The 20,302-nt window shown below is 46.5% G+C and overlaps 1 protein-coding gene across 1 annotated transcript in view; it reads right to left on the bottom strand.

Moving 5' to 3' along the window:
* Clpb (ClpB homolog, mitochondrial AAA ATPase chaperonin) overlaps positions 1-20,302 on the bottom strand; it is a 121,950-nt gene that overhangs the window by 98,053 nt on the left and 3,595 nt on the right. Inside the window, exon 3 of the mRNA XM_021198136.1 lies at positions 1,234-1,320. Within this exon, the coding sequence (XP_021053795.1) occupies positions 1,234-1,320 (87 nt within the window). The remainder of the gene's footprint in view (positions 1-1,233; positions 1,321-20,302) is intronic.

The following is a 20,302-nucleotide window of genomic DNA, read 5'->3' as shown; positions in this document are numbered from 1 at the left end:
AAGATAAAGGCTTGGAGCTGAGGATGGTAAATAAGGAAACAGTCATTGGGACCAAGTTTATGACAAAAGCAAAGAGAGACCTATCTCAAGGGGAGCTACAGGTTCAGGGGATCTGAAGCAGACTGCCTCCTTAAAATTTCAGTTTGGGGGTTTTCCTCCACATTTCAGATTCTTCCAAAGTGGCCAGAACTGGCAGATAAGAGCTTTAAAGACCTGCTTGATGGGAGAATTAAAATTGGTTCCTCCAACTATCACTTTGAGTAGCTTCTACTGAAGGGTCTAATACTTCTCTGAAAGCATCCCTTTAAAAGCTGGCATGTCTCACTGGCTTACCTTGCATGCCTGAAGCCCTAGGTTCAATTCCCAGTACTGCATGAAAAAGTCTAAAAACACTTTTTTTGGTGTTGTATAATTTCTATCATACAATGACTTCTGGTGTGTGTTGTGTGTGCCTGTCCATGTGCTCATCCCTGGGGGAGGGGAGCACTAGAGGCAAATGTGAGGTCCAATGATTGATTGATTGATTGATTAAAGTTTTGAGTCAGAGTCTCATTATTTAACCCTAGTTGGCCTAGAACTAGCTATGTAGACCAGGCTAACTGTAAACTCAGGAGCTCTAGCAGCCTCTGCCTCCTGACTCTGGGATTAAAGACTCACGCCACCATGCCTAGCCTAATTCACCTTATTTTTTACGCATGGCCCTCATGGAACCTGGAACTCACTGACTGATCGGCTGGCCAAAGAGTCCCTGGGATTCACTTGCCTCTGTTCCCACAATCCTCTCAGTGCTGGGGTTACAGAAGCACTTGGCTTGTAAATAGTGCTAGAGATCCAAACTTAGGTCCTTGTGCACCTTAGTGACTGAGCTCTCTCTCCAGCCCCTGCTTTTCAACTTTAAACAATAGCTACAACCTCAAATGAAAGAAATAGTAGGTGGGAAAGCATCACAGCTACCAATAGGTAGGAGGAATGAAGCCTCCAGACCCTTCAAATAAAAAGCCACTAGAGCCCTCAATGGGGGCAGTGACCAAAGGCTTCTCAAGATGATAAAAACTCACACATGCACATGTAACCATTTATAATCTACTCTTAAACAAGATGATAACACCAATGACTTGCCCAAGGTCACAAAGCTATGAACAGTACTGCTGGGATCTGAAACCACCATGGCTCTCCACATCCACTATGCAGGCCCACCACCTCGGACAGCTCTGGATAGAACGTGAGTCTTACCTCTCATTGTGGCTGATGGATGCCACCATCAGTGCTGTCCAGCCAAGTTTGTGCCTTGCGTTGACATTTGCACCTTCTGATAACAGCCTGACAAGAGACAGAAGATATTTTCAGTGTGTGGCTTACAATGGACAGGAGTATATTGTAGAATGCACTAGAAAAAAAAAAAGCAGGGCACGTAGTAAGTGCAAGGCCAGTCTGGACAACACAGTGAGGACTCACCTGAGCAGATAAACACAAATACGGGAGCTGGGCAGTTCTGGAAACAGAGGCCTTTGACAACTAACCTCCAATCACAGCCACTGGTCACCCTCCTCACCTGAGACTTCCCCTCCCCTTCTCCTTCTCAGATCCCTACTGTCACCCTCCCAAGCCATCTAAAAAGGACTTTGCCTTCTTATCTTTTTTTATTTTTTATTATTTTTTATTTATTTATTATATGTAAGAACACTGTAGCTGTCTTCAGACACTCCAGAAGAGGGCGTCAGATCTTGTTACGGATGGTTGTGAGCCACCATGTGGTTGCTGGGATTTGAACTCTGCACCTTTGGAAGAACAGTCGGGTGCTCTTACCTGCTGAGCCATCTCTCCAGCCCAGCCTTCTTATCTTAATAGTGTTATTATGACATTCCTATTTCCCTGGTCCAAGAACCTCTCAGTCCTTTTGCAGCCTCAGGCCATGTGAGACAAACCTGGTGCCAATATCCTCTCCCTTAAAAGACCTGACAGATTTAGTCTTGTCTACATAGTTCCTTGTTTACAAAAGGAACATTGCTCAACTGTATTTTATCGTGGCTGTTTGGAAAATACAAATCTTTCAACCCAAAGAAAGTAGGAAAGAACTTAAGAAATGCTAAGTTAGGTCCCCACTGGAGCCCACACAGAACTATTGGGGCCAGGTGCTTAGTACACAGGAGTTCAGTGACTGTCAAGCAAACCAACAAATCCAAGGTCTAAAAGCACATCACTGTAAATAAACCTGAATCCTGGGTCCTGGTCCATATAACACAAGGCAGACAAAGACAGGTTGAACAAAGCCATGTCTTACTTAGTACCTTGTAGAGCATGGACTGCCCTCTTGGAACTTCAAGTTCCTGAGTTTATTTACTCTTCATAAGCTTAAGGAGCAGATAGTAATCTCTTAATGGATGAGGAGACAGGTATAACAAGGGGAAATGACTTGTGAAGGGGTCACACAGGAGGTTGATAACCATTCTACAGATGGACCCTCCTTACCTCACTTTACCAGTCTACCTCCAGACAGTACCTCTCTTCTTATAACACAAAAGGAAAAGACAGAAACTGATTTCAGTCAGCCAATGGCATGGTCCTGTGCTAGATTCTATATGTGGGCAAGAAGACATGGCATCTGCTCTAAAAGGATGACTTAGGACAGCAGGCTATCAAAGACCATGGTGCTAGAAATAGAGGACAAAGTCAAGAATTCAATTCAGGCAGACATGGTGGCTCCATCCTATAATCCTCAGGCCCAGGCGGGATGAGTCCCATGAGTCAGATGGACCACACAATGAATTCTAGGACAGCCTGGAATGTAGCAAGACTGTGTCTAACCACGCATGCATGCAATCCCACAAAACATGATCTATCAACTAGGCAGGTATCCAATGAGGAAAGGGCAAAGGATTTTCTCCATCTTGTCCTGATCTTCTATCCTATCTGAAGCTTCCTTCAGAATCACAGCAAGGACCAGAACTTCATCTACCGTTGTACTTCAGATACGTCTACTTCCGAGCAAAATACTTCCATGATACCACAGAGTTTATGCAAAAGCAATGTTTTTTCCCCCACAGAAAATTTATACCTAGGGTTCTTATCTTCTTTATTATCCATGGCCATGAAAGGAGGACGATGAGAAGAGGGGACCAGAACAATCCATCATATTCTTCCCTACCCTCTCCCAGGGATACCCAGCTAGCCACCAAAAACAATGCTCAAAGGACATCCTCTCCATGTTCCCTGGGACCTATGAAACTATTTCCTTGGGAATGGAACTTGTGTGGATCCCAGGGCATGCATGAGTGTATGTGGTGTGAACAACAGGGTCAGTATCCTTAGGAAATCTTGTTCTATTGACCTTTAGACCAGCAAGACAGGGGGCCTCTGTGCATGCCTTGTCTTGAAACACTTTGCAATACAAGACTTTTTATTTTTGTTTTGAAACAAAGTTTACTATGTTGCCTATATCAGCCTTGAACTTCCTAAGCAGCCCAAGCTGGCCTTGACTCATATGTTAGCCCCCTGGATGTTGGAATTACAAATCTAAGGCATACAAAGGATATACTGCTGTTTTTAACTTGTGATAATGAACAATCTGAACTACTTACATATATGGGTTTGTTTTTTCTGCAAAGTTTTTTTTTGTTAGTTTTAAGAAAAACAAAACAAAATAAAACTCTTTTTGTAAGGCCAGTTCAGCATAGTTGTACATACCTTTCACTGGGAGGCTGGGGCACTAGAATTGCTGCAAGTTCAAGGCCAGCCTGAAATATACAATAAAACCTTGTCTGGGAAGTCAGAAGCCCCGTGTCTAGTCTAGCGCAAAGCAAAGCTCTGCACTTACTATCCCAGCACCCTAAGCAATCACAGCCCCTCAGTGAGCTTCTCTGAGGTCAGTGAGGACGGCACTCTGCCATTTCCATATCCACACATACATATCAGGGCAGGGCTCTGAAAAGGGGTCAGTCACCGGAGGGGGAGAACAGCGCTGTTCCTCAGGGAGAGCTCTCAAGCCCAGCTCGGGACAGAGAATTACTCTTTGCAGCCTCTTGGGGCCAGGGTGTACTGGAAGACAGCAAGGATCCAGGCTCTGTCGCCACTTGCTGTGAAGGAGGGGATGCTAACCCTGCCCATGCAAGGTGGTTGTGGGGACTGAGAGACATGGCATACCTGTGGGGCTCTGTAAAGTGAGGAAGAATCAGAGCTAAGCTCACAGCACCACAGCAAACCCAACCACAAGTTACCCACTTGAGGTGCTGAGCCAGGGGTGGGGAGGGCACTGTGTCTCCTCTGCTTTCCCTCAGTGCAGAGCATCCCTCAAAGTTAGGACTTCACAAACCACATCTAGTTCATTTTGCTGCTTTTTGTCAAGTGAATGCTCAGCAGGCACTCATTTCAAAGTCCTGAGCAGGCTGGGTGTGGGGTGGGGTGGGGACTGCCTGCTGAGAGTAGTTGAAAGGGCCTCTGAGGCCAGAGAAAGCCACCCTTGCTCCCCCTGGTGATTTTCACCAATGGACAAAATGCGGCAAGTGAATTAATCTCTTTTAAAAAGAGCAATGCTTGTGACAGAGCACGGTGTCTCCGAAAAGGTTAGGATTCCATCATCCCTGAGATGATAAGTAGAATGCTTAATGCAGGCTGCCAGTCAGGGCAGAGCAGCCTGTGCTGCGCTGGGGAGAGGGGGGTGGGCACAGCAGGCTTTCCTGGGCTCAGACTTGCGGCCATCTCTCTCTAATGAACTAACTCTCCTGCTTGGCAGGGCACTGGTGGGTGATACTAACTGGGAATGGCTCAAGGTACAGACAGGAGAACAAGGCACACAGTTAGAGTTGAGTCCCAGCTTCTGCACAACTCCCAGGGTATACAAGGCAGAAAAGATCTCAGTTCAAACACATTTGCTGCCAGCCATTTACTGAGGGGTGGCCCATGGATAAATGTGTAACTTGGATTTTCTCTGTTCCCTCCCCACAACAGCTCCTGCTCTCTGTTTCTGTTAGTGAAAGGACAGGACCTGGGTATGTATGGTGGTGCAGGCCAGCACTCAGAAGGCTGGGGCAGGAGGATCACCATGAATCAATGTCAACCAGAGCTATGTAACAGAACCTTGTCTTCCAGAACTCGCCCCTCTCCCTGCCTTACTGTATATGCATATCATACATAGGGGTGTCAAGAGATAACAAGTCAAATAAGTCAAGCCGGTTAAGACACTTGGTATATACTAAAGCACTATGAAAACAGCGATGCTTATGCCATTAGTATCATTGGCCATTTACACTAGTGATGGGAGGAGAGGGCAGGGGGAAATGGCTCAGTGGGTAAGGGTTCCTTGCCACCACACCTGATGCCCTGAGTAAATCAGGATGGCATAAAAAATATAGCAATTACCCGAATGTATCTGTGGATAGAAAATAAACTGCCACTGGGTGGGCAGTGGTGGCTCAAGCCTTTAATCCCAGCACTTTAGAGACAGGGGCAGGCAGATCTCTGAGTTCAAGGCCAGCCTGGTCTCAAGAGTCAGTTCTAGCACAGCCAGGGCTACATTGAGAAATCCTGTCTCGATAAGCAATCAAATAAACAGATGGACAAACAAAAAATAAACTGCTTAAAATCCCTAGGTGAGGGAAGACAGTCAGTAGCAGAGCCTAAGAGCAAAGAAGGAAAAAGTCTTCTCTAGGAACCAGGGATGTGAGAGGCCAGCAGGCCAAAGGCCAAGAGGAGACAGCTTTCTCCTGGTGAGAGCTGGAGGGCAGCAGGCTGACCTCAGTTGCAAGTTCTATTGTTGTTTTCATAACAGTGATCACAGCATTGCTCATTTTTTCTTAACCATTTTCAAGTTTCATCCTCTAACGTTTCCCTAAAATGGTCTGTTTCCTTCCCAGTCCCCTGTGCTAATCTGTATTAAAACAGTTAACATTTTGATTTGTCTAACTTCCTCAGTCACCAGTACCTTCCAGAAATGACCTGTTTCCTCCCATTCCACCTCCTACCCCATTCCTGCCCTGGCAGTTGGCACACGGGAGTTCTCAGGGTTGAGTCTCTACAGTACCTGCAAACACCAATACTGCTCTGTCTTGTGGTGGGAAACCTGCGGCAGCAGTCTTTTTCAAAGTACTTAGGCTCCTGTGTATAAGTGTGTCCGAGGCATCTCAGACTCAGGAGTGGGGACATGGCCTGGAGGGCTGATGGCCATGGGTTCTAATCACAGCTGTCAGGTACTTGATGTACTGCTCAGGATAAATCTACCTCTGTGGGCCTTATTTTTCTCTGCAGTCCCTATTACTTCTAAACCATTATCATTTTAAATGTGTGTAGCATCTGGAGCTGGAGAGACTGCTCAGCTGTTAAGTTATTCTTGCGGAGGACCTGGGTCTGGTTCCCAGAACCTATTTAGTGACTCCCAACTACCTGTTAACATCAGTTCTAGGGGATTCAGTATCTTCTTCTGACCTCCAGAAGAAATGCACACATGTGCGCACGTGCATGCGCGGGCACACACACACACACACACACACACACGGTGCACATATACACACACAGGCAAAACAATCACATAATAAAGATAAATAAGTCTAAATTATAAAAAAAATACATATAGCACCAAAATGAAAACTGAGAAATAGATTCCTAGCAGACTGGACACGGTAAGACATCTAAAAGGACAATTCCTCAGGCTTGGGTGCTTGCAGAAAGGAAGTCCTGGGCGGCAGATGCACATCTAAGTCATTTATGACTAGCTCTTCTCAGGGAAAGAAAGAAGACACCACTTCACTTTTCTTCCTTTTTCTTTAGGACCAATCAATACAAAGCGGCCAGTGAACCTCAATCATGCATTGTTCTAACTGATTTCCGGATCTTTTGCAGGAACTGGCCCTCAGCTGCAACCAGGGAGGGGCTGAAGAGTGGGGAGCCCTGTCCCACCTGCATCAGAGGCCTGGAAGCACTGAGCCATGCAGACCCAATCAGGATCACTATCTGGCCAACAGGACACTGGTTGGAGCCGCCCAGAAGGCCCTGTTTACAGTAATAACAGCACCAGGCCCTCTGTCTGAGCCGAGACAAGGCGCCTAGGGCTAGAATCCCCAGGCAGCCTCCATCTGTGCCTTATCTCCCAGCTAGCCAGGGACAGGGGGGTAGGGAGAGGACAGCAAAAGCTGTTTGTTCTTAGACCCCAGTCTGGGCCTACAGATTTCAAGGTAAGGGTCTACATTATTTCTGACTGCACAGGCACAGAGCCCCTTTGGCCTCTTCTGCACTGCCTATTTAAATTGAGCACCAGTCTCTTAGGCTCAGCTCAGTCCACCTCCTCAAGGAAGCACTCCAGGTGTCTTTGTTTCCCCTGTTACACCTGGCAGCCTCAGGAAAGCAAGTGAACAATGAGAGAACAGAGACTGGTATATGCGAAGCACCCACAACTCAGATGAGTGAAACTGCACACTTCATCCCCAGCCTTTCCTACTACAGTTAGTTTCAGTGTTTTGGAAGGTAATGACTGCCCTGCAGAATCAACAGTCCAATCTTAAAACACCCAGATGAGCAGCTTCACCAAGCCTCTCTGGGAAAGGACGGAAATAGAGAGGAGCCTGACTCTGCCTCTACCTCTGCCCGGCTGTGTGCAGGTCTTCCTAACAAGAGTGGCCATATGACCACAGGAGGTGTGAGCCTGCAGGATGTTCTGCAAAGGTAGCTGCTACTACACTATCTGTTCAAATGTTAAAGGCAAATGGTGAAGAACTTATCTGCAACCTAAATGACATGCTCTGGTCTAACTAAAGCTTAATGCTGGGTGGTCATTCTTTGTCCTATTCTTTGCACACACCTGTTATGTATTAACGTGTGATTGCTATTTTTAAATTGTTAAACTTAGAAACCAGTTACAAAAATAACACCAAAAAACCCTTCACAGGTCCTTGACATGGACCTACTTTAAACTTTGATTAATTTGGTTCCTATTTCTAATACATTTTACTTGCCCATGTGAGAATTAATTACAGACATTATGCCCCTTATCTCCAAATACTTTAGCATGTATTCCTAGTACAAGGTCAGACTTCTACAGAACCCCAGTCATAATGGCCAAAGTCTCAATGTGGCAAAGACTCAACCAAGTGCAGATCAAAAATAGAAAAAAAATTCAGAAGCTAAAAATCCCCTGCATCTACATTGAATATAGACAGACATTTTTGTTGTCATTATTTCTAAAAAAACAGAGTACAGCAACCCAGAACTGATTTAAGTGCACAAGAATATATATGTAGGCTTTCTGAAAATACTAGGACATAATATAAAAAAGGCCTGAGCATGGAGGATCCTGACCCACTGATAGCACAGGCTGAGCATCTACCTCACATTCTGCCTATGGTTGAATGTCTCCCATTATCCTAACAGTTTTCACAGCATTTGAGCAGTGTGGTCCAGAGGTAAGACAGAATCAATATAAAGATCAAACACTGTGGGTCTTCACTTCATCTGCAAGAATTCTTCAACCTTTCTGTGACCTTCATGTTACTGGCATGTTTTGCACTGTAAGGCCAGTTTCTGTGTCTCCCTTTCAGCCTTGAGGTACACTTCCTCCACTCCTCAGCAGCGTGCGAGCTCTTTCTGAGGACTGATGATTGCAGGGCTGAGCCGGTACTGATCCAGATCTCCGAGGCAGCTGCCGGACAAACGCATACTTGGCAAACAGCTAAGATACAAGCAAGAACCCTGGAGGCCAGCACCATGCGAGCAATGGTCAGGGCAACAGGGCAATAGGAATGACTTTACGGATGCAGAGTTCCTCTGTTAGATGGGAAAAGCAGAGCATGGCTTCCTCTAATCTCCTGGGGTCCACTAAAGCAAACACCTCTGCATCCTCAGGGATGCTGTGCCTGGCTAAATCACAACCGCACAACAAGAAAAGGCAAGGAGCAACCCACACACTGCCATGACACACTGCCATGTGGGCAGACACTGCCATGTGGCACCTAGGCCCAGGGCTACAGCCTGTCACAGCCCTCGGGACTGTGGTCCAGGCAGTTGAGGTATGGGGAAGGGCTATGGGCGCCACCTACTGGCCCCAAGGCAGGCCTCTAGGCTGCAGTAGAGGGCAGCTGGGTGCTCGCCTGCCAGGAAGCTTGTCACAATTAGCACTAAGAAGCAGTAGTGGATCCAGCTCCTCAAACTCACTGACAACCACACAACTCCTGCCAAGCCACATGCAGGCCCACACAAGACTTTCAGCGAGGACCCAGGATACCCGCCCCACCAACAGGGGACGAAATACAAAACAGTTCTCAAAAGCCATCCATCCTCTGTACTGGGGACTAAGGGATGCAATGAACCAGTCACAGACCCTGTCCGCACAGAGAGCACTCACTCTGAGTTTGGAGAACAGGTCCCTTCACCCCCAGTAATGCATCGTCATGGGTCCTCTGAGATGTTTGCACGGGAAAGCAAAAATCACACGTCAGCTCTTCATATCTGGCAAACCCTTGAATCAAGTTCTCGCTTTTTCAGTACTGGAGATTGAACTCTGGGCCTCCTGCATGCTATAGCATAAGCATCTCCTCCTCCTCCTCCTCCTCCCCCTCCTCGTAAGCGTGTGTCTGAGGTTATGAGCATACAGGATGTACAGATGCCCGATGTGGGTGTGCTTGGAACTAGACTCAGGCCCCTCACAAAGTAGTAACTCTCAGCTGTTGAGCCATCTCTACTCAAGCCACTCCCAACATCCTCCCCACTCTTTTTATTTTATTTTATTTTATTTAATTTTTGAGACAGGATTCCTCTGTGTAGCCCTGGCAGTTCTAAAATTTGCTCTCCAGACCAAGGGTGACCTCGAACTCACAGAGATCTACCTGTCTGTGCCTCTGCCTCCTGAATGCTGGAATTAAAGGTGTACACCATCACTACCCAACCCTCCCAACTACTTTTAACTTTCAAAAGTTGCCCACACTGCCTATGAACCCACCCTGCAGTTCAGGCAGGCCTTGAACTTGTGATCCTTCTGCCTCGGTGTCCTGGTAGCTAGGATTAAAGGCCCAAATAATGGACTCAACTGTGGAGTTCAATGGCTCATCTCTCAGTGGTTGACTGCTGTGCCTTAAGCACTTGGCATTTATGATATCATCTGCTCTTAAGAATTAGACAGGAGGGCTGGAGAGATGGCTCAGCAGGTAAGAGCTCAGACTGCCCTTCTGAAGGTCCTGAGTTCAAATCCCAGCAACCACATGGTGGCTCACAACCACCCATAATGAGATCTGATGCCCTCTTCTGGTGTGTCTGAAGACAGCTATAGTATACTCACATATAATAAATAATTTTTTTTTTTTTTTAAAAAAGAATTAGACAGGAAAGCCCATCTCACACAGTGACTTCAGATGCCACAGCAGTTGTCGACTACCTAGAATTGTAGCCCTACTCACTTTGTGCTTCCCACAACACACAGCCTGTTCTTCTGCACTTGACACTGGACAGCATACCCTAGCTCTCTGATAGGACTATAGCTGACAGAAAAGGATAAAGAAAAAGCCTCCAAGGGGCAGGTGTTCCGTTAGAGGCTTCTCCCCTAGAAAGTGGGAGGGAGGGAAGAAGGGAGAGAGGGGGGGGGGCTCTTCTAGTCTCAGCATAAGAACAGCTGCAGACCACCTTATTTATCACCATAGCAGTCTCCCCTCAACCACCAACCTCACACACCTATAAGCAGTGCCTTCAGTGGCTGTGTCTTTGCTCCCAACCAAACTAAGCAAACAGATGCAGTCAAATGTTTACAAAGTGCAAGCAGTCCTGATCCTCAGCTTGATCAAAGCTTAACAGACTGTAGAATACAATGAGACTGAGGCAAGAAAGCTAATGTAGGTTGCGGCCATATTAACAGAAGCACAGCCTCTCTACCAAGGGCTGACTGCCTCGCCCTCATAACAATAATGCCACACTGGAATTCAGAGAGAGAACAACAGAAGTCCAAGGCCTTTCCGTCATAAAATGGCCAGGATATGGCAACTTGAAAGCACAGCTTAGGGAGCGAGCCTTGGGTAGAGGAACATGAAGTCCTGGTGCTTATTTCCTAGTGCTACTATCTCATCATTTAAAGATCTGAACAAAGAAAGGGAGCCCAGTGAGGAGTCCTAGAGGACAGACCTGGCACCACACTGAAGGAGTGTTATGGGAACTCCACCCATTTCATAATGGAAATAGTTACTTTGGGAAAGATCATTCAAACAAAGAGATTAATGCAGCTGGAAAAAAACATAAAGGGCAAGTTGGCCTTGTTCATAATAATCTAACTGTTGATCATTTTTACACTGTGAAGACATGTCTGTCAACTGACGGATGGGTTAATCAAAGTGTGTTTACTGTACATGGAATGCTATTTGGCTTTTAAAAGGCTTGAAGTATTGACAATGTGCTATAACACATGTGAACCTTGGAAAGTTAAGCTAAGCTGAAGAAGCCAGATACAAAATTCAGACTGTGAGATCTCATTCACATAAAGTGTCCAGAATGGGCAAATCCACAGACAGGAAAGACTAGCAGGTGCCAGAAGCCTGGGTGGAAGGATGGAAGTGACTCCTAATGAGATGGGGTGGGCAGTGGGATAGGGTCATGAAATGTTCTGGAGTTAGACATTAGTTGCACTATCTTATAAATGTATTAAAAGCCACGGAATTCTACATGTTAAAAGGGTGAATTTTCCCATTCAGTTATATTTTAAAAGGAGAGGGAGAAAGATTAGGTGTATGAATCAATGCTTGTTTGATCAAAATCTACTTCTGCTTCAGGAGCAGAGAGCACCTGAGACTTAGTGGTAGAGTAAAAGTGCCTAAAACCCCGGCTAAGCCAAGGACGGTGACTGAGCAAGCGCCGGCCTCAGCCTCAGAGATCATGCTCTGCCTGTTCTATTCCAAGCCCGAGTCCATGGGAATTCCAGGGGCCTCTCAATTGTTGTACTTTAAAACTGGCCCCTGCTCACTGTCCATGTGTGGAGGCCGGTCAAACACACAGCCTTCTCAGGAGGCCAGGGTGCTAACCCCAAACAAAAGGCCATTGAGATGGAAGTTTCAGCCCAGCCTCAGAAGAGATTCTTATGCAGGCTGGCACGGTCCCCCATCCACTTGAATGGAGACTCCTGGAGACCAGTTAGCTGGCCCAGCTGCTGCCCAGGGCTGGGCTCTCCTACTGGGGAGTCTTTGGAGAATAAACAGTATTTTAATCAACTAATCAATAAACAGGCCAGACCCTATCTCTGCTCCTTTGGAGTGCTTGGACAGCCACATGTGACTTGCTAAGGTGGAGGCAGGAGAGGCAGGTACCATCTAGCATACTCAGTTTACAGCCAGATGAAGAGAAATGAACAAAGCAACTGGAGACAAAAAGGAGGTGAGCCACTCAGCCTTTAAGATCCAGTATCACTTGGTAAGAAAGAGATGAGCACTCAGTATGAGCTTCTGGGAAAAAAAGCACAGGCTGTGGATGGACATGGGCCTCGGTGTAAGCACAGTATACACTGGCTGTGAGGCCACCAGAAGGAACCAAGTCTGCCTAAGCACTGAGTTTTCTTATCTGGAAGTGTACAGAACAGTCTATTCTGTAACAAGGTGGTAGAGACACACAACATTAACTGTCTGCCTGCCACCGCACTCACAGGCAATGTTCACAGCTGCGGGCATCAGCCAGGGTGAGCTTTCTGGGGAAGAGCTTGAGGAGGGGGATGGAGGCAGGGGCAGGATTTAGACAGGAAAACTAGAGAAAATGCTGCAAAGCCTGGGGGCCGTATATTCTTAGGAACCTGTGGATTCCCAGCAAACCTGGCCGAAATGGTTTTCCCTTTGGCTAGCTTCCTAAGACGAAATGGGAACCCAGGCCAGCCTCTCTTTGGCTTCCAGCCTCACTGGTAGATAAGGAGGAGGGTTACTTTCCAAGTGGGCAGCTTTGAGAGATTTACTTAAGCAGTCTGAACTTCTGTGTCATTATTTGTGAAGTGGGCTGTTGTTATTGGAAAGGTTGTGACATCTTAATGTCACACAGCTGGTTAATAACTATGACAAAAGCATACCCTAGGCCTTCTAATTCTGGAACACTCTTTCTCTCTGTTGCCTTTCAAAGTCCCAGAATTCAGGACGTCTGTGCAGGTGACATTCAAAAACCTGGACTCCTCGGGAAGCACAAACTACCAGATGACAGAAAGTGATGCTGTTCAGGCTTTGACCTCTGCTGGCCTGAGAGAAAGATGCTGTTTAAATCCACTGCAAGCCACAAAGACATTTACATATTTACTGATTAAAAGAGCTGAATGTTTTGGTTGTTCTGGTGCCATCATTAATATCTTCCCATCCAGCCAAAACTATACAATGATCGATAAACAGCCAGTCTCTCTGAGGCTCAGAGACAGCCAAATGCGTTTACCAGGCAGGTCTTCTGTTAATTAGATAAAATCCCCAGATCAATTCGTACAACATTCACCTATGCTGTAGCTAAACACATTTGGGACACCTCGATCCCGGCACACAGACAGCAAGTGCCTCAAGCTGGAGCATCAGGGGACAAGAGCCAAACCAGACCATCAGAGCAAAGTTAGAATAAATGTGTTTACCCCATCAACAAAATCCAACCTGTTTTTCTTCCCTGAACTATACATTTTTTTTCCCCAAAGCCATCTAATAGACCAGTTTAATCCTTTATTTTCTAAAGCCATCAAACCAGAAACCAAAACAGTATGTCAAAAGAATTTCCAGATAACTGATAAATCTAGCATGCTTACTGATTAATTAGAGACCAGGTCTCATTGTATATACAGCTTTGGCTGGCCTGGAGTGCTATATAAATCAGGCTGGCCTTGAACTCAGAGATCTGCCTGCCTCTTCTTCCAAGTGTAGGGAATTACAGGCATGTGTACATCTGGCTAAATCCAGCAAAGTATGTCTAAAACAGACCTCCCGGGGGGAAGATAAATTAAGATCCATCTGCTGCTTGGGTTCAGCTTCCAGGACCAACATTAGGTGGCTCACAATTGTCTGTACTCCAGCTCAGCTCCATGGGATTCAACACTCTGACTTCCACAATTCATATACACACTTACCTATAATTAAATAAAATTCATAAAAATAAACTTTAAGCGCATGCCTTTAATCTCAGCACTTTGGGAGGCAGAGGCAGAGGCAGGTGGATCTCTGCATTTGAGGCCAGCCTGGTATATATAGTGAGTTCCAGTACAGCCAGGGATACAAAGACCCTGTCTCAAACAAAACAGACTTCCATCTTTTTTTCTGGCTCAAATCCTCCAAACCCTCATTTCAGTGCAGGGCAACAGCACCTGTACAGGAGCTCCAGCCACAACCACTAACATTTCCCTCTGAAACTAGACACAGGTAGCCCTATTTATTCACTCAGCAGTTATCTGTTGAATGTTTACTCTGTGTTGGACTCTGAATGAGGCATAAGCACTAGAGCAGGTAGTCTAGCTAACCGCCCACATCTGTGCTATTATCATCTTAGCCCCCACCCCCACCATCTGTTTGGACTCTTCCAATTGTTTTGTTTTTTGTTTTTTTTTTTTCCTTTTCTTTCCTTTCCTCTTTTCTTCTTTTCTTCTCTGAAGCAGGGACTGAACCCAGCTTTACCAAAACTAGACAAGTGTTCTACCAATGACTATATACAAGTTATAGCTATGTTTCAGTCTGTCTTCTTATACTACTATAGCAGTTGGCTGACATGTTTTCCACTAAGCAGCTAATCCTTTTTTTTTTTTCTTTTAAATTACCTACAAATCTGTTAACATTTTTGCCTTTTATACATACACTGGCTTTAAACAGCTACAGATCCAGTGTGGATGGTCTTTCCTTACAGTTATCCAGCATCATTTCATAGCACCCATCCTTGCTCTCTAGAGTCCAGCTTCTCCCTCCCAATATAGGGTCAAACCACCATAGCCCAGGTTGGCCTCAAATTCACCAACCTCCCTCCTTTAGAGTCCTGGGATTACAACTGGATAACAGCCATCTCCAGCTCCATATCTTCTTCATCAAAGGAAAGGGTCATGACTGCTCAGGTGTCCCCTGTGCCAAGAAGTAACCCAGCAAATTGCAAGTACTCAGTAAATGCTTGTCAAATGGATGCATGATCTGTGCAAAGAAAGGTCTCCCAGCCATTAGAGGTGCCTGTCTGAACTGAGGAAGGACCAAGTTGGGTAGCAGTAACAGAGGCCCAGTTCTCAGTCCAGTGAAGGGAGAAGAGCAGGCAGGATGCTGTCTATCAGCAGCGTGATCTGAAGGAAATGTCATCTACAGTGAAGGGCCAGAAATCTCCCAGCCCTGTCCTGAGTCCCCAGCCTAACAGGACCCACATGGCTCTGCCTGAGCCCAGACATATGTGCTGCAGTCTGTCCAGTACCCCTTGGTCTTGGATGAGTGGCTCAGTGCAGAAGCCAGGCTGGGCTGAGAAGGGGAGTCACCTGCTCTCTCAGCTGCCAAGCAGGGCAGGGGCCAGCCTCCCAGTGCGAGTGTGAGCCCTGAGCTGGTGAGCTTGCAAAGTTTAAGCACTTCAAGGCAAAAGAAGGAAATGGCTGCTGCACAGGGAAGGGAAAGGAAAGGCAGAAGAACTCAGTCTTCCTGTGCAGCAGTGGGACACTAGAACGGGCTCTGGACTGCCTGCTTGTTGTATTCAAGTCACATTGTATTTGGGATCAGCAAGAGAGGGACTGCAGACCCTGCCTGCCCTTGTCCTTGGGGAGGCATACAATCCAACAACTCACAAACTTTTGTTGTTTTGGTGTTCTCTGTGTTTATTTTTGTTTTGCTTGAAGACAGTCTTGCTGATCTCTAAGTCACTGAGTAGCACAGGCTGGCCTTCAACTGGAGACCTTCCTATTTCATCCTGAGTGCTAGGATTACAGGTTTGAACTAGTATGACCAGGCCAAACTCTTTAATAGAAAGAATACCATGGAATCAGTGAGCTGGTTCAGCAGGTAAAAGTGCCTACCATCAAGTTTGAGGACCTGAGTTCAACACACTGAAGGAAAGAACTAATTTCCTTTGGCGATCCTCTAACCTCCACATATATGCTACAGCACCGGTACACCCAAACACTTGGACACAAAATTAATAAAATGTAAAAAGAATAATGTATGGCAAATGGTAGATCCTGGCTTGTCTTTTTGGCATACAGTTAGCCAGATCTTCATAAAGCAATAAACAGTCCCCATCACTAGGACTCCTGTCCAGAGTTGCTGAGTCGCAGTCTGTGAGCACTGAGCTGTGCCTGACTGGGTTGTGACACAAAAGGAGACACTAGTTTTCCTGAGTTACTGTCTGCATTCTTGTCATTGAACCCTATTTCTCCAAACTGACCTCCAATTTCTCTTTCTGAAGATCCTCAGACTCTCTCACACCACAGGAAAGGATACAGTAGGAGGGGACAGGAGAGACATGGCAGCTAGGAGTCAGCAAAAGGCCCGAAGGGGCAGCATTCCCATTAAGTCTCAAAGATTGGCCCAAGGGAAGCAGTGGACAGTGAATGAGTACAGAGTGCAGCGAGGTGAGGCAGAGAGTCCGCAACCTGTCCCAGGGAGTGCAGACTCTGGGGTGTAGCTCCCTCTTTAAGCAGAAGCCCCAAGCATCAGTCTTTCCCTACCCTGAGTCTCCTGGGATTCTGGGGGGAAGACAGGAGCTAAGAGGGGGTGAGGCACAGGAGTGACAGAGCCCCAAGACGGTAAAGGTGTAGCAATATACTCAATATACTCACCAGTATTTGGAGCTTTATTCACTAACCACACCAATTATATACGTGGCAAAATAACTGTAAACTGGGGGGAGGGGGGGATTGAGACTATAAGTCTGTCTTGCTACAGGCTGCAGGCCTGCTGGACAGAAGTAAAGGCTAGCACACATACAGGATCACCTAAGGAGCAGCATGTGGCAGCAGTGGGGCCAAAGGTTTACACAGACAAATGGAACGAAACTCAAGACTGTCTCCTTCCTGGAGGATGTAGGCTCTCACTCCTGTTCCAGGCTAGCCTGCCAGCAGAAGACCTGCAACTGGGGGAGCACATGTCTGTTTCCTCAAGGCCAGAGGCCAAGTCATCTCTCTTCATGCTATCTGCCTGGCCCAGATGAGGACACTCAAACTTTACTTTTTGTTGTTTTTCTGTTGTTGCTATTTGCTTTTTTGAGACAAGGTTTCACTATGTGTAGCTCTGGCAAGCCTGGGAAGAGCCTGCCTAACTCTGCTGGGACTACCACGCTTAGCCACGTGTTCCTTCCTCAGAACTGCTTTCAGTGAGGAGGAAAGAGCACTCCAACCAAGGAAGGCCTTCCTCAGCCTGGTTTCTTCCCGAGAGAGCCTCTCAAGACTACCTTCAGCTTTTCTGCATTTATTCCAGCCTCCATCTACTGAAACAGCCTCACCTGGCTCAGTCCCATACTCAAAAGCCCCCTAAACCCCATTTATCTACCCCTCACAGAAGAGCACCCCAAATCCGGCAGGGCAGGGCAGGCGAATTCCCCCATCTCAAGCCACCTTCACACTTTCCTCACAGCCTGCACAAGTCAGCCCACATTACCTGCCTCCCGCCTTGCCCGGCTTGTCCCACCAACTCTGGGATGGCCTGAGAGGGGGGCTGAGGAGAGTCTGTGTCTCACTCAACTGCTTCCTTACAGGGTGTGGTGGTTTGAATAGGAATGGCCCCCGTGGACTCATGTGTTTGAATGCTTGTCCCATAAGGAGTGGGACTCCTAGGAGGTGTGGCCTTGTTGGAGGAAATGTGTCACTGTGTGGGCTCTGAAGTCTCAGAAGCGCACGTTGTTCTCTGCCTGCTGCCTGAGGATCGAGATATAGAACTCTTCTCCAGCACCATATCTCCTGCCATGACGGTAATGGACTAAACCTCTGGACTGTAAGTCATCCCTAATTAAATGGTTTTCTTTATAAGAGTTGCCATGGTCATGGTGACTCTTCACAGTAATAAAGTCCTAAGACATAGGGTAAGAGAGATGCTAATAGAAGGGGTGAGGAGGGGCAGAAGGGCGGCTAAGGACTGGGGGCACACTTGAAAAGTTCCCACAGATATTACCCATGGCGTGAGATTGTCCCAACAATTCTGAGTCACATAGTAGGGATCCAATCACTTTCTGTACCCTGCTGGCAGGTATTTAGTTGCCATTACAAAAATACGTACTTAGGGACTGGAAAGATGACTTAACAGTTAAGGGCGCTGACTGTTCTTCCAGGACCCAAGTTTAATTCCTAGCACCTACTTGGCAGCTCACAACTATCTATAACCCCAGTTCCAGGGGGTCTGGCATCCTCACATAGATATACATCCTGGCAAAACACCAATGCACATAAAAAATAATAAATCTTTTTTAAAAATATGTATTTGGGGTTAGAGAGATAACTCGGTAGTTAAAAGCACATACTGTTGCTCTTTTGGTCCTTCATACCTACCTGTAAACTCCAGCACCAGAAAATCTGACACCCTCTTTTGGCTTCTGTGGGCGCCTGTATACATGGGTACACCCTTCTGCCTTGACACAGACATGCACATAGGTTTTAAAAATCTTAAAACAAAACAAAACAAAAATGGGTGGTGGTGGTGAGCTCCTTTAAGCACTTGGGAGGCAGAGGCCAGGGGGATCTCTGTGAGTTTGAGGCCAGCCTGGTCTTCAGAATAAGTTCCAGAATAGCCAGGGCTACACACAGAGAAACCCTGCTTTGAAAAACAAACAAACAAACAAACATGTATGTATTTAACAGGGTGTGTATACACATATAATCCCAGTACTGGGGAAGCAGAGGCAGAGGAAGGAAGGAAGGAAGGAAGGAAGGAAGGAAGGAAGGAAGGAAGGAAGGAAGGGAGTGTATCTGCTAGGTATGGCAGTACCTGCCTATAATCACAGCACTTGGGAGGCCAAGGCAGAAAACTCATGAGTTTTTAGACCTATATCTGAACCAAGTAGCAAGAACTACCTCAAAACCAATCCCCCGTCCCCCAAACAAGACAACAAAGATGCCCAAAGACCGAGGCACAATTGGTAAGGTGCCTTTCCAGCATGCACACACATACTCCTAGGATTGGTCCTCAGCACCCCAGAGTCGCTCATGGTGATGCACACTTGGAATTACATCACTCAGAAGGTAGAGGCAGAAGGGTCAGAGGAAAGGCCATCCTTGGCTATGTAGTGCATCTGAGCTCAACCTGGGCTACATGAAACCTTGCCTCAAAAAACAAAAACTAAAACACCGTATACATTTCAGAACTAAGTCATCAGCCTTTGGAAGGGACCTGAGGAAATAAACTTCAGCTCAGCAAACCTGCTGCCTACTCTGGCCTGGGGCCGGGGTGGACATCGAGAAGCTGCAGCCTGGCAGCCTCTGGCAGCTACCAACAGGTGATTCCAGGGTCAGGAAGAGCCAGTTTCAGCTCCTCACTCCCCTGTAATGAGGCTCTAAAAAGCAAGGCACGTGTCTGGGCATGAAGATGCTGCACGCAGCCCCGTTATGAATGGCTCTTATAACAGTGAGATGACATCTGTGCTCAGTTTCTAAGATGCATCAGCACATGTTTATTAAACTGTTGCTCCATCATATTTATTTGGCTACAAAACAACTCCCAGCCCATACTTCCAAAAGTGGTTTATTAAAAACTAAGCCTTGAACATTAATACTCAAAAGCACCCTTGAGAATCAATAATAATGCTGCAGATAAAATGAAGGAGAATCAAAGCAGTAAGTCTTGGTGGAGCCACGGCTGCCTTTCTACGCTGTCTTACATGTTCAAACATCTGGAGTGGGGAAGGGTACCCCAGGTCCATGGTAATGACCCCCAACACTGACTTCCTATCTAAAATGTGAACACAATACCAGACATGGTTGCTCATACCAGCACTCAGGAGGCTGAAGCAAGAGGATTAAAAGTTCAAAGCTAACCTGGGTTACATAAAACAAAATCTATTCTCAAAAAAACAGAACAAAAACAAACAAATCAGCATGGGGCTAGAGAGATGCTCCGAGGTTACGCATACTGGCTGCTCTTACAAAGGACCTGGGTTTGATTCCAGCACCCACACGTCACCTCACAGTCTGTGACTCCAGAACCAATGCCCTCTTCTTACCTCTAGGAGCACTGAGGCACATCACGCACAAAAAATACATGTGGGCTGAGTGCCCATACACATAAAATGAAATAAAAATGGCTGGTCATGGTGGCACATGCCTTTAAACCCAGTACTCAGAAGTAGAGGCAGGAGAATCTCTAAGTGCAAGACCAGCCACAGCAAGTTCCAGGACAGCCAGGACTACATAGAAACACACACTCACTCTCACTCTCTCTCTCTCTCTCTCTCTCTCTCTCTCTCTCTC

Source organism: Mus pahari, chromosome 1, assembly GCF_900095145.1.
Source record: "Mus pahari chromosome 1, PAHARI_EIJ_v1.1, whole genome shotgun sequence".
Classification (NCBI taxonomy): Eukaryota; Metazoa; Chordata; class Mammalia; order Rodentia; family Muridae; genus Mus; species Mus pahari.
Note: the sequence above shows the minus strand (reverse complement) of the source record. Positions and strands in the feature narration are given on the sequence as shown.